Here is a 13039-nt window from a genome sequence, read left to right as displayed (position 1 = left end):
AAGCCAACATCTTATCCAATAGCCTAAAGGGGAATTCCCCCTTGACCGGGGGAGATATTAGGCTTTTGGTCATCAGGCAGAGACTCTGAGCCATTAGTGCGCGTGCGTGCATGCATGCGCACGTGCGTGCGCATGCATGTGTGTGTGTAACTTTGTGCCGCGCTGCGAGCTTGTACATCTGGTAATTTTAGGGGTCCCTGGCAAAGCCTTTTCAGATAGCGGTCGGCAGCCAAATACATATCAATTTGGGGGTCCTTGGCATGACAGGGTTTGAGAACTACTGGTGTACAGAGCGCTGTTGGACGAGGCGTGCGCTCTCTCCTCTGACCTTGCCGTGGCAGCGTGGGACATTGAGTCAGCCAAACGGCACCGGAAGCAAAGTGTGCTCAGCACAAACACACAGAGCTGGACACAAGTTTCAGCACGGCTACAATGGAAGTGTGACATATTGACTTAGATATACCGTAGCTAGCTATGAGCTTTACCATTGGTGGGTGGGTAGGGATGCGCTCAATAAGGCTAACGATGGAAGTTGTGTTAACTTGTGTGTGTGTGTGTGTGTGTGTGTGTGTGTGTGTGTGTGTGTGTGTGTGTGCGCACGCGTGCGCCGAAAAGGCAGTTTGGGTCTATAAAACCAGTTCCAGCCTGTGTTATAACCTGGCGTTTTGGGATATGGTGCAATAAACTATGGAGAAAGACAGTGTATCCGATGTTATCTCATTCTGTCTGTCTGTCCGTCTGTCTCTCCATCAGGGCTCACACTTGTTTCAACCGTCTGGACCTGCCCCCGTACCCGTCCTACACCATGCTGTATGAGAAGCTGCTCATCGCTGTGGAGGAGACCAGCACCTTTGGCCTGGAGTGAACAGAACATGCAAACCAAACCAAACTATACAACCCTGACTATGGGGGGAAAAAAACTAACAAACTCAAACAAAACAAAGGGAATTTCCTTTTTCTTACAATCAACACCCAACATTTCCATCCTATGGTTGACTCACTGTACATCGTTGGAAGGAGTCTAAGTTCTGAGTTCTCAGTCATGTGGATCTGTGTTATCTTACTGTATATTGTTGGGGGTACACAGCAAAATCCTTACGGGTCCATTTGTACACTCGCAGAGTTGAATGAACATTACGGATGTTGCTGTGTACCTTTGCGCTTGGAACTCGGAAGTATGTAAGGCATCGATCGGGGCCTATTGAAGACCTTTGTAACAGCAGGTGGCATCCATGGCACGGCATTGAGACCTGTTATTTTTCTATTACTCAGTAAAGACTGTGAATTACTAGTAACAAATACAATGGCTTTGCTTTCTTTTAAACATTTTACTATATATAGTATTACTGTACCCGATGGATGGGTTTCGGACAAAAAGCAATCAAGTTAATTCATAAAAAGTTTGAATGCATGCATTGAACTGCATCATCTGTCCAATATAGGCCTAATGTGTGCCGCCGATGTTTGTAATATGGGGGAGAGGGTACTTGGACAAGCCAATGTAATGTATGCAATAGTTAAGGCCTTTTACTCCAGCCTGCTTTGCCCCCCCCTCCAGTTTGTCCCATCGTATCCATAATGCATAAGGGTCTTCCTGGATGGTTAACGGCCCAGCCTGACTACATCACAGGCAGAATAAAGATTCTGTTCTACTCCGTTCCTCTGCCTCAAAGAGCTGCTGCATTGTCAACCAGGCAGCCAACCAAGTCGGGCAGTCGTTCATCGTCTCAGTCTGATCGAAACATCTCCTTGACCTCCGTATGGGTTGAGCGTCTTGAAATGCTTTTGCCGTCGTTTTGACCGCATTTTTCCTTTATTTTGGTGGTGGAAGAACGAACCCGCAGCGGGCTACGGACTCACAACGTATCCTCCATTATTCCAAATCACTGTGCCAGGTCGCCGTGCCATCACGTTACTGTACGTCTCAAATCCCTTGGCCTATTGAGAATTGTACAAAGGTATGACTACACAGGGCTTCTGTTGCTTTTGGAAATGTGAGGCACAGGTGGTGAGGACCATGTTGATGCTGTCGGGCAGAAACCTCTTATCTCCATAGTATTCTAGCTTTTAGTTTTTTTTGGTAAATTAACACCCTACTTGATCATACTACAGCATCACACGAAAGCATCAAAAGTAGCAGATCTGAAAGCACCGCGTTTTGAGCTTGTAGATCTGCTACTTTTGCTGTTTTTTTATTTGAATCGTGAAAAGTAACAGTTTTGAGGTTTCCACACGACAGAGATGATATGATGAATGATGATGATGCAGTCCTGGGTCTCTCTCTCTCTCTCTCTCTCTCTCTCTCGCGCTCTCTCTCTCTCTCTCTCTCTCTCTCTCTCTGTCTCTTCTCCTCCTCTCTCTCTCTCTGTGAGATGGTCCTGTGGACACATTGAGGTGCTACTGAGGTACAGTCAGGCCTCCTCCGAGCGACTCTACACAGCAAAATCCTGGACTTAATCCTGCACTTAACTTGAGAGAGTAAAAATGGAACTTTACGTTGTGCCTAATGACACCCTCTAGCTGTGGCTATATCCACGATTCACCGCGGGTTTTAGTGCCAATTGGCCCTAAATTTGGCCTCATGCATGCCGCTCGAGGAAAGGTCAAGAGGTATCTTCCTCTTGGGAGCGTGAATGTGCACAGCTTACTTTTTGAGATACTTTGGCCACAGACAAAAAAAACGACCGAACAGACAAATGATTAAACGTAACAAAGCTTGAGCAGCTTTGTTAACCCGTTCGGAGGGGAGGGGGGAATCCATTGACACCCACCCCCCGATACAGGATCCAACCAACCCCTTTTATAAAGCTCAAAACAGCCTACTCTCTCAAGCCGTTCCATTAAGTGAATAAAAATGTAAATGGATTTGCTGTGTATGATTGACAGAACATGGGGCTACATTGTGCAATTGCTGTGTTTACATTATTTTGCTGTATTTGCTGTATTTATTTTGTATATGTTTTTTGATCATTGTTATACAGTATATACTGCATTGTATGCAGGAGTAATAGAAAGGATTTAACGCCACTTGTTTCTGTAAAGACTTCTTATTTGCAGGTTTTCTATACATCTGTGCAGTTTTGCCTTCTTTTTTATGATCTACATTTTAGATGCCTTCACGTTTGAAATTTGTGTATTTCTTTTGTCTTTGATCTAAGCTAGAAAGTTGACTTTTATACTCCATCGCACGGCAGTGTCACTTGAGAGCAGCCATAGTTGAGTGGTTAGAGCAGTGGTTCTCAACCTTTTCAGGCCGTGACCCCCCAAAAATAATCATATTTGAACTGGGGACCCCAAACCCTGACAAGCAGTTGGAATCGAGAAGTTATATTTAGTTTGACTCGGTTCCACAGATGAATATTGTGAAAATAGCAGATTTACAAGCTCACAATGCCTCGCGTTGCAAGGCGTTGTGAGCTTGTAGATTGCCTATTAACACCATTTTTCCCCTCTTTCTCATATTATTTGACAATTTGGCCAATGTTTGACCAGTTTTTATAGTATGGTTTGTTGATTACTTTTGAGTAATGGCCTTTTTTAATTTTTTTGGGTGGGGGTGGGGGGGGTCCCGACCCACAGGTTGAGAACCAGTGGGTTAGAGAGGTTGGCTAGGAATCAGAAGGTCAACGGTTTGACCCTCTGTGTCCAAGTGTCTCTGAGTACACTTAACCCCTTACATCTCCCCCTGTGCGCTCATCTGAGCTTCAGTGTATTGCTCAAGGACACTTTGATAGAAGTGTCTTTTGCCAGGATTGAACCCGCGACCCCTTTCATGACAGAATGGTCAGTGGTCACCCCAAAAAAACTTAAGCCACTCCCCGCCATGTTGGTGCCATATACACTACAGAAGACATTCTTAAGAAGCTTAGGTACTGGTACAGGAAATAATGTGTAAGAGGAAGTAGAACTTTGGTTTTGTTGTGGTTTTGATGGAAATGTCTATTCACTGGATTTAAAGATAAAGATACTCTCAATTCTATTTTTATTGGCTTCATGGAAAATTTTAATGCAGAGTATATCTTGGCCTACACATGTTATAGATCCTATGCATATTATTAATAATATTTATTTATTCAGAAAATAAACAATGGATGGCCATGAGAGAAAACCTCCCCTTAAATGACCCTTGATATTTAACACTGATATTTAAAGTGCATCGATGCAGCTATCAGAAATGTTTTGCAAAAGTATGAAGCTTATGGGGAAATTATGCGTCATGGACTCTTATATGGGAAGCAGGGCAGCAATTGATTCATTTTTTCATTGTGACTTTTAACTTTTTTTGTTTTGTTTTTTCCACTTTAGAAAGGGATCAATAACAAAGTTGTTGATGACTGTCTCACGTTGATGCATGCTTCTTTTGTATTATTCATTATTTTGTGTATGGATATGTTTGTTTATTTATTTATGTATTTATTTATTTGTTTGTTTATTTATTTAAAATAATGTATTTATTTATTTTATTTATTTATGTATTATTTCATTCAGTCACTGAATACTCAGGCTGTGCTTTTGCTTCATCTCATCATAATAACTGTTGGCGAATGTCAATAAAAAAATGTTTCTTTGTTATTCAACTGCTGGTCTTGTCCCTAAACTAACATCCATCAACAGGAAATACAGCAGATGTGTTTAGGATTCCTGTGCCTTTAACGGGATCCTTTAAACACAAACATTTATTCACATGAACATTAACATATAGTTTATAAAGTCACATTCATTATTGTGGGGAGAAAATGCAGTTTGAAGAAGGGAATTAGGCTGCTGTTAAAGACAAATATTTTTTCTCTTATTGATAATTATTCATCTTTGAAACTCTAGTTTTACAAATACAGTGCTTTTCTGGATAATTTAAGCATGAATTATGAATAAACATTTTAATTTCAATAAAGTTTTGGGTAACAGTAAACTTTTCAAGAAACAGGAATTGGACCATAAAATATGTCCAATGTTACCTATACAATACACATGCACGCACACACACACACACACACACACACACACACACACACACACACACACACACACACACACACACACACACACACACACACACACACACACACACTATGGTTTCTGTTGTTGACCTAAATGACCTCAGCACTGAGCAAAAAATCTCTGGCATGTACTGCCCTGCATGACCAGAGGAGGGAGCTTTTGACAATCTCCATCATCTCTGGCATGAACTGACAACACACACCAAATCATATCATGAATGAACAATAACATCATAGATATTTTTTATTTTTACAATGGTGGAAAGCATGTCTCTGTACAGATCTCCAGTGAAATCCCCAGTGTTCATTTATCCTTTTATACAGAGTGTACACATGTAACCAAAGGGACAGATCCATTTGTGTACAGTTAAATTAACAGTACACTGAGGATATTATTGTGCATGCTCATGTTAATGCACAATAAACTCAGTATGCCTAAACAGAACGTTCTGTGTAGAATATAGTGCATACAGTGTCTTATACTGAGATGTTTTATTATGCTGAAAAAATGTAAGGACCTGAATGGTCCAAAAGACAAATATACTTAAAGTACTAAAAGTAAGTACTCATCATTATTTAGAATTTCCCGTTTCACAAGTTATCATACAGTAGCATATGTATTAAAATCTTTTGAAAATAGAAGATCTACAAGGTCGTGATGTGAGCTTGTAGATCTTCTATTTTCAAAAGATTTTAATACTTTAATGCTTTAGTACTTGTATATTTTGATACTCATGCTTTTGTACTTTTTTTACTCAAGTAAATTTTGAATTCTGACATGTACTGTATATAGGGCTGAAGTGGTTAATGTATGTCTTGTAATAATACTGTAATCCAAATCTACAAAGTAGTAACTACGTTTTCAAATACTTGTGGAGTAAAAGTACAATATTTTGCCTCTGAGGTGTAGTGGAGTAGAAGTACTAAAAGTACTGAAAATTGGAAATATTCCAGTAAAGTAAGAAATACCTCAAAATTGTACTTATTTACAGTACTTGAGTGAATGTACTTAGTTACTTTCCACCACTGACGGTTACTACTGTATCTGTCATAGAATGCTCCTGAACTTGGCATTAAACAGGCCTACAAATGATTATTGTGTGATTGATTACTAATTAGTCACAGGAGTTGTTAATATAGTTTTTTCTTTTTTGAATGCCCAGGGTTGTGGTTGGGGGGGCCTGGCCTTGTATAAGCCCCGCCCTCCTCAGTGAGTAACTCCACCCTTAATGGTCGACTCTGCTGTCAATGAGCGTCGTTTCCATGGTGACCGACGCCCGATCGGCACTCACTCTGCATGTGATGATCAAGCCTCAATCCAGTCCTGGACGGTTGACCGTTGAACAACTGTCTACACTTTTAACGTCGCTTTATACCGAGGATGAACGCAATCCAACGACATTTACACAGAATGTGGACACTTTGAACTCTTAACTTTTATTGTAATTTATTGTAACGACAGATCATAGAGTTTGTCTGCAGCTCAACATTAACAACAGCTGGTTTCGGGACGTTTGTCGCTGCTGATCGCTTCTGTTCTGGCCAGGTGAATAACTAAACAACGATGATCCCAGAGTGTCCCTCCCTCCTGGGGGTCGCCGAGGCGACCACCACTACCACCACCAGGACCCCCCCGCCGAGGTGTCACTACGGCCCGGCCGCAGAGCTGAAGCAGAGCCGTGGAGGGGTTGGAGGCTTGCTGGCGGACATCAAGACCCCCATCGTCAATGAGCCGTTCACCGACCACTACAGCATCCTCCCCGGCAGAGAACTGGGAAGGTAAGGTGGAGTTTAAAAAAAAAGTTCTTCCAGGAGGTTTTTGGCAGTGGTGGTTTTTACTTGAGTAAAAGTATCAATACTGCAATAAATACTTTTGATTGATTGATTGAATACTTTATTAAGAATTTGCAAAGAAAAAGCACAGGAAAGTAGGCTACAGTTCAATACAAGGTCTGCTAAGTGGATTTTAAACCCAAGAAAGCCTATGGCTTGTTTCAATTGGGGTCCTTTATACTCAATTAATCGAAAAGGAGTAGTTCCCATACCGGGAGTCGAACCCGGGCCGCCTGGGTGAAAACCAGGAATCCTAACCGCTAGACCATATGGGACTATACGCTATACATGAAAATATAAAATTATTCCCATCAAAATATACATAAAGTACCAAAAGTTAAAGTACTCATTATGGAGAATGTTCCATTTCTTTTGAAAATAGCTGAGAAAGTGACACAATGAAGTGGTTAATGTACTGTATGTTTTGTAATAATAATCTAAATCTACAAAGTAACTAGTAACTAAAGTTGTCAAATAATTTTAGTAGAGTAAAAGTACAATATTTGCCTCTGAGGTGGAGTAGATTAGAAGTACAAGTATTGGGAATACTCCAGTTAAGTAAAAATACCTAAAAAATTGGACGGAGTAAATGTGCTTAGTTACTTTCCACCACTGGTTTTGGCTCTTTGACATTTTTGTTTTGGTGTGTGTGTGTGTGTGTGTGTGTGTGTGTGTGTGTGTGTGTGTGTGTGTGTGTGTGTGTGTGTGTGTGTGTGTGTGTGTGTGTGTGTGTGTGTGTGTGTGTGAGTGAGTGAGTGCGAAGCCCCCCGATGATGCATCCAAAAAACCTACACAAAGAATAAATGAGAATAAATGTGATGACAAAATAAACATTTAACATAAAATGAATGATCGCAAAACTTCCTGCACGGAACATGCAATGTGTACGCACACTGCCAGTATGGCACAGAAGTAGGCCTACTGTACCTCCACAAAATAGTTATAGACTTTCATTTTCTAATGGAAGTCAATGGGGCTGTGATTAGGCCAAAACCTAGCCTAAATTTGAAGTCATCATATGTCATAGATAACTTAAGATATGTCACTGACAGTTTGACATTATATACATAGATGACTGACGTCACATGGCTGGACACATGGCGTCTGAGATCCACCCTGGAGCTACACCGTTCCCATGCTGATCTCAAGGTTGATCCCAAGCTCCACGTAATTAGATTTTCATTTGACGCCTGATACCAAGACGGCCAGTCAAACTTTGGTGCCTAATTGTCTTGGGCAATGTAACCACATTACATCCCTGGTGTCCCTAATTTGGACATGTCTTCATTAGGCGAACATTTTGAGAAAAAAGTTAATGTCAATGTTCAAAACATTTAAAAGTTCAATAAGTCACGATGTGTTGCGAGTGCTGCTGTCTTCGCTATTCCTCATACGATGAAGAACATTGTCTCTGTCTTTTCAGGATTCAAATTCAAAAGCATCAAATGTAGCAGATCTACAAGCTCAACACGCGCCACGTTTCGAGCTTGCAGATCTGCTATTTTTCATACTTTTGTGTGACACTGTAGTATGATCAAGTAGGGCAATAACTTACGAAAAAAACATGGAGATAAGAGGTTTCTGCCCAACAGCAACGATACGATATAGGTCTTAAGTGGTTATAGGTTAAACACTCAGTCGCTGAATAATTCATTGATGCCATGGTTTGTTGTGGCAGCAGCCACTACAGTACCTGCTCTGTGTTCTTTATGGTTAACCATTATTGGAAAGGCCCTCTACCACAGGGTGAGGTTATCCTGGGATTTGGGAGAGAGCCGTTGACACAAGCCATAAGGCAAATATCCCTTTTTGATTAGAATTAGAGATGTAGGCCTACCGATATCAATTTTTCCTTCCCGATACCCACAACTTTCGTATTGGTCGATGCCGAGTACCGAACCGATACCAGTGTGTAATTTAAACAAATCTAGGACAGTGGTTCTCAAGGTGGGGTCCAGGGACTATCTGGGTTCCTTGCGGGGGTTCCAAATGGACCCTTACAGGTCTGTAACTCTGAGAGTGATGGGGGTCCTTGAAATTAAAAGGTTTGAGAACCACTGATCTAGGAATAAATAAAACAAAATTCCATTAATAATCGTTAAAGTAAAATAATAATGTAAATAGTACAATAAGAAAAACAGTCGTGCGATATCAACTGAAGAAATCAAAATATGACTGTAAATGAAACATCATCATGTGATAAATGAAGTGATATCGGAATGGCATACACTGGCATACTCACCGATACCAGCTTTTCCGATACTGGAGTCGGTATCGCAACAACTCTAATTAGAATAATGCATTTTTACCATGACTAATAATGTAACTTTACAGTTCCCAGTATTCAAGTGGTTCTCGCTCCCGTCAAGTTGTTGTAGAAGTAAACAGTACTGAATAGCACTGTGTTGATTCAAGGACTGCATAGATAGATTACGTTTCTGATCTGAGCTGTTAAGAGACTTTTGTGTTGTTAGAGTGGCTGAATCAATGTCACTGCAGCCAACCCTCTCCTATTATGGAGCTATTTGAACTATGCATGTGTGTGTGTGTGTGTGTGTGTGTGTGGCTTTGGCGTCGCATGACCTGGCATTGTGAGTGAGATTAGCTGCCAGGTCCACATCAAAGGCTGGGTTGAGCTGCTATGCGTACATTACTCTACAGCTTTCTAGCCCAACAGACCTGCAGGCTATGAGCCTCAGCCTAGAAGAACCAGGCTTTTTCAACCAGCGGGTCGCCATCCATCCGGCATGTTGTTATAGGGCTGTGTCACGATCATGGCATTTCACTTGACGATTAATTGTCATATAGTACAAGTAATTTCGATTAACGATTTAATTGTGTTTTTGGAATTGAGCATTGGAACATGTACAGTAAATAATAATTACATTTCTGTTTGGCTTTGAATTGTAGTTGAGTGAAATACCACTACATTTACCACAAGGCAGATATACAAAGAACTGACAGACATATTTAATAACTTATAAACTATACTTTCAATATACTTTTAGATTGGACGTTGTAACTTTGGTGGATTATTGATGTCGGTGTTGCATTGATGACTGGAACCAAGACCTGCTGCTGCTTACTGGTCCAGAAAATCCAGGTCATTAGTGGAGAGTTGGATGAACTTGATGAGCCATTGATCTGAAGCAAAGCGTGAAGTGAACTGTGAACCAGTGAGGAGTTGTAGCCCCAGGGCTCTTCATAGCACCGCTTTCCCATGTGACCACATCATGCATGTGTGACGTGCATGTAGTGGGATGTGTATGTAATCAAACTAATCAATTGTAAAAAAGTAGGGTGTTAATTTTACCAATTTCAAAAAATACAAAGTTAGAATATGGAGATAAGAGGTTTCTGCCCGACAGCAACGATATATACAATATATTTTAATTAAAGAATAGATTTTTTGGGTGAAAATTTCTTCTAAAAAATAGCATATTTATGGCCGATCTCCTAACTAAAACGCTCACAATGCGATGCATTGTTATGTGTTGTGTGTGTTGTGAGCTTGTAGATTGGCTATTTTTTTCCTATTTTTGTGCAACACCATTGATCAGGGAAATATAACATAGGCTTAAGTGGTTAATCCATTTACACGATAATAAAAATCATTTAGATTGTTTTGTTCACGTTGACAAAAAAGTAATCAATAGCGCGCGTGTGCTTGTGTGTGTCTGTGTGTGTGTGCCTGCTGAGTATCAGATAGTGCTGAAGGCACACGTGGAAATGTCTTATGCAAGCGTCTCATCAAAGCTACATACTTTCCTGCAAAATGAGTTAGCTGTGCATTCCTGAGGTAATACTGGGGGTATTTTTGGAGTGGGGGGGGGGGGGTGCTATTAAGCTTGTTGTCAGATGGACACAGGGCATTTAATTTCTGCCCTCAGACCACCTCTCGGTTCACATGGAACTTGATGTTTACCTTTAAATTGAATAAAGCTGTGCAGAAACATTTATGACGTCCAACGCAGGCCTTGTTCTGGTACAATTCAGGCCGTAGAGCCCTAGAGTCTAGACTAAGGGTTCCAAAACCTCAGTCCACGAGCCTCCAAAATAATCATATTTATTTTGGACTGGGGACCCCCCCACCCTGACAAGCACTTGGAATTGTAGGCATTTAGTACAATTAGTCTGACTCGGTTCCACAGATAGATATTGTGAAAATAGCCGAACTACAAAAGTTTGGGAACCACTGCCATAACTCCCAGAGTTACACACCCGTTAAGGGTCCATTTGGAACCCCCTCATGGAACCCTGATGGTCCCTGGTCCCCAGTTTGAGAACCATTGCCCTAGATATCACACAGAGGCCTGGTTCTAATCTATTCTACACTGGCTGCTATGCGGCATTGTGCTCCATCTGTTCCTGAGCTGAATCCCCCTACCTGCACATTCACAGCAAGCCACATGCATCAGGTAAATTCCTTAAATGTAAGTGTTGCACATTGTAGAGATCTGACCTCCTGCTGAGGTCAGCTGCTAGCCTAGCAAGACTTTCTTCCAAAAAAGACAGTGCTTCTGAAATATGTTGGAAGCAAGTCGACTGAGGCATGGGACTTTCGGCAGACTCTGAGCCTCTGTGATTAATCAGTATAATGGCTTAAAGAGTTCTAGCGCCAAGTTCAGACCCTGGCTGACTCCTGGCTGTTTGAGTGGCTTTAATTCTTCTGAAATCCGCAGAACTGTTCCATTCATGAGGCTTTTCCAGACCAGATGTGAGCTGTAAAGCTCTCTGCTTTTTGTCTGTTCAGTGTCAGTGTTTGTTTGTTCATTTTCAATTCCACCTGGAATAATGAATCTAAGAATCAAGTGGGGTATATTTGTCACTCAACTCTTGCAGGTACAAGCAGCAAAATGCATGTTCTGTGCAACAGCAATACAACACAAGATAATGATAAGAATAAGACTGGACTGTAATAAAATAAAATAAATAAAACACTATAAAATAAAATAGGAATAAAATAAGAAAACAAGATATATATAAAAATAAGGTTAAATGGTTAGAATTAGGTTGAGACTCAACACAGAATGTGCAATGGGGAATTAACCCCATAAACTTGGCTTATTTCAGTCACATATTGTCTTTAAATTATCTACCAGATTTGTTGATGGGGTTTTTTGTACACTCAAAGCAGAACTGTACAGTGAGGCTGCTGTGTATTGGTGGAGAGGACAAGCATGATTAGAGAGAGAAGTGTGGAGAACATTCTCTAGTTAGTATGGCTTTCTGGCAATGTACTCCATTCAGTTCCAGCATGCTAGCGTGTGAGTGTGCGTTTACAGAGTTTTTCCCTTGAATTGAAATTTCTTAGGCAGGTTGCATAAGCATTTTTATCAGCCTATCAAATCATCCCTTGCAAAAGTAACATGTAAATACAATTAGAAATCGACGGATGGATTTATTGCTGCATTTTGGTCGTGCCACTAGGATGTGTCACACTGACCATCGTCATGCCCACACCAAAATGTGTTGCTACACTGCACTGTATCCACTTAAACCAGTGGTAACCTAACCAACCTCTTCAAGCCCCTGAGCACTTATTATTCCAATATGTAAGCCGAGATCTATCACTACAATATGCTCAAAAAAACAAACAAAAAACATATATCAAGACATCATTTACTTTAGCAATTTCGGACAGGCTTAATCTATGCAGTACACAAAGGCTAGTAGTCTAAATATGAATAAACAAAATGACAACATTTTTGGAAAACAACATAAAACACATAGGGACATATACATAAATTACTTTTACAGACCCCTTCAATGCACAATATTGACTTTCTCATCAATTAATATTCTATATAGTCTTACAGTCTTAAACTATACTTCATTGACCGGGGTCCCCGAGGGCTCTATATTTGGCCCCCTAATTTTTTCCCTCTACAACAAATCTCGTCAGCAAAATATAGCACATCTATAGCACAACTCTGAGTAATGCATTGCTATGCGTTGTGAGGCTAGATTGTCTTTTTTTGGTGAATGTTCGTCTATTTCTGCCAAATGTTCACAGGGTAATCAGGAAGAATCTAAAACTTGGCGTATGTGCCGGCGACAAACCAAATGGACCTTTACGGTTCCATTTGTACACTTACAGAGTTATCGGGGTCGTTGACATGAAAAAGTTTGAGAACCACTGGGTTAAATGATGCATCGAGTTACTGTAACAGGTAAAACCTAGACCGACTACAGTCACTGTGTAATGT

At 40.8% G+C, this 13039-nt stretch overlaps 2 protein-coding genes across 2 annotated transcripts in view; both read left to right on the top strand.

Moving 5' to 3' along the window:
* Window positions 1–865, top strand: part of hecw1a (HECT, C2 and WW domain containing E3 ubiquitin protein ligase 1a) — a gene marked incomplete at its 3' end in the record, with an annotated part of 89045 nt that extends 88180 nt beyond the window's left edge. The window contains exon 29 of the mRNA XM_084048126.1: window positions 754–865. Coding sequence (XP_083904252.1) covers window positions 754–865 — 112 coding nt within the window. The remainder of the gene's footprint in view (window positions 1–753) is intronic.
* Window positions 866–6385: 5520 nt separating this feature from the next.
* Window positions 6386–13039, top strand: part of stk17a (serine/threonine kinase 17a) — a 42921-nt gene continuing 36267 nt past the window's right edge. Inside the window, exon 1 of the mRNA XM_084048575.1 lies at window positions 6386–6776. Within this exon, the coding sequence (XP_083904701.1) occupies window positions 6562–6776 (215 nt within the window). The 5' untranslated portion in view covers window positions 6386–6561. The remainder of the gene's footprint in view (window positions 6777–13039) is intronic.

Source organism: Gymnoscopelus microlampas, assembly GCF_963454915.1.
Source record: "Gymnoscopelus microlampas genome assembly, chromosome: 22".
NCBI lineage: Eukaryota > Metazoa > Chordata > Actinopteri > Myctophiformes > Myctophidae > Gymnoscopelus > Gymnoscopelus microlampas.
The sequence above is the reverse complement of the archived record's forward strand: the minus strand, read 5'-3'. Positions and strand labels throughout refer to the sequence as shown.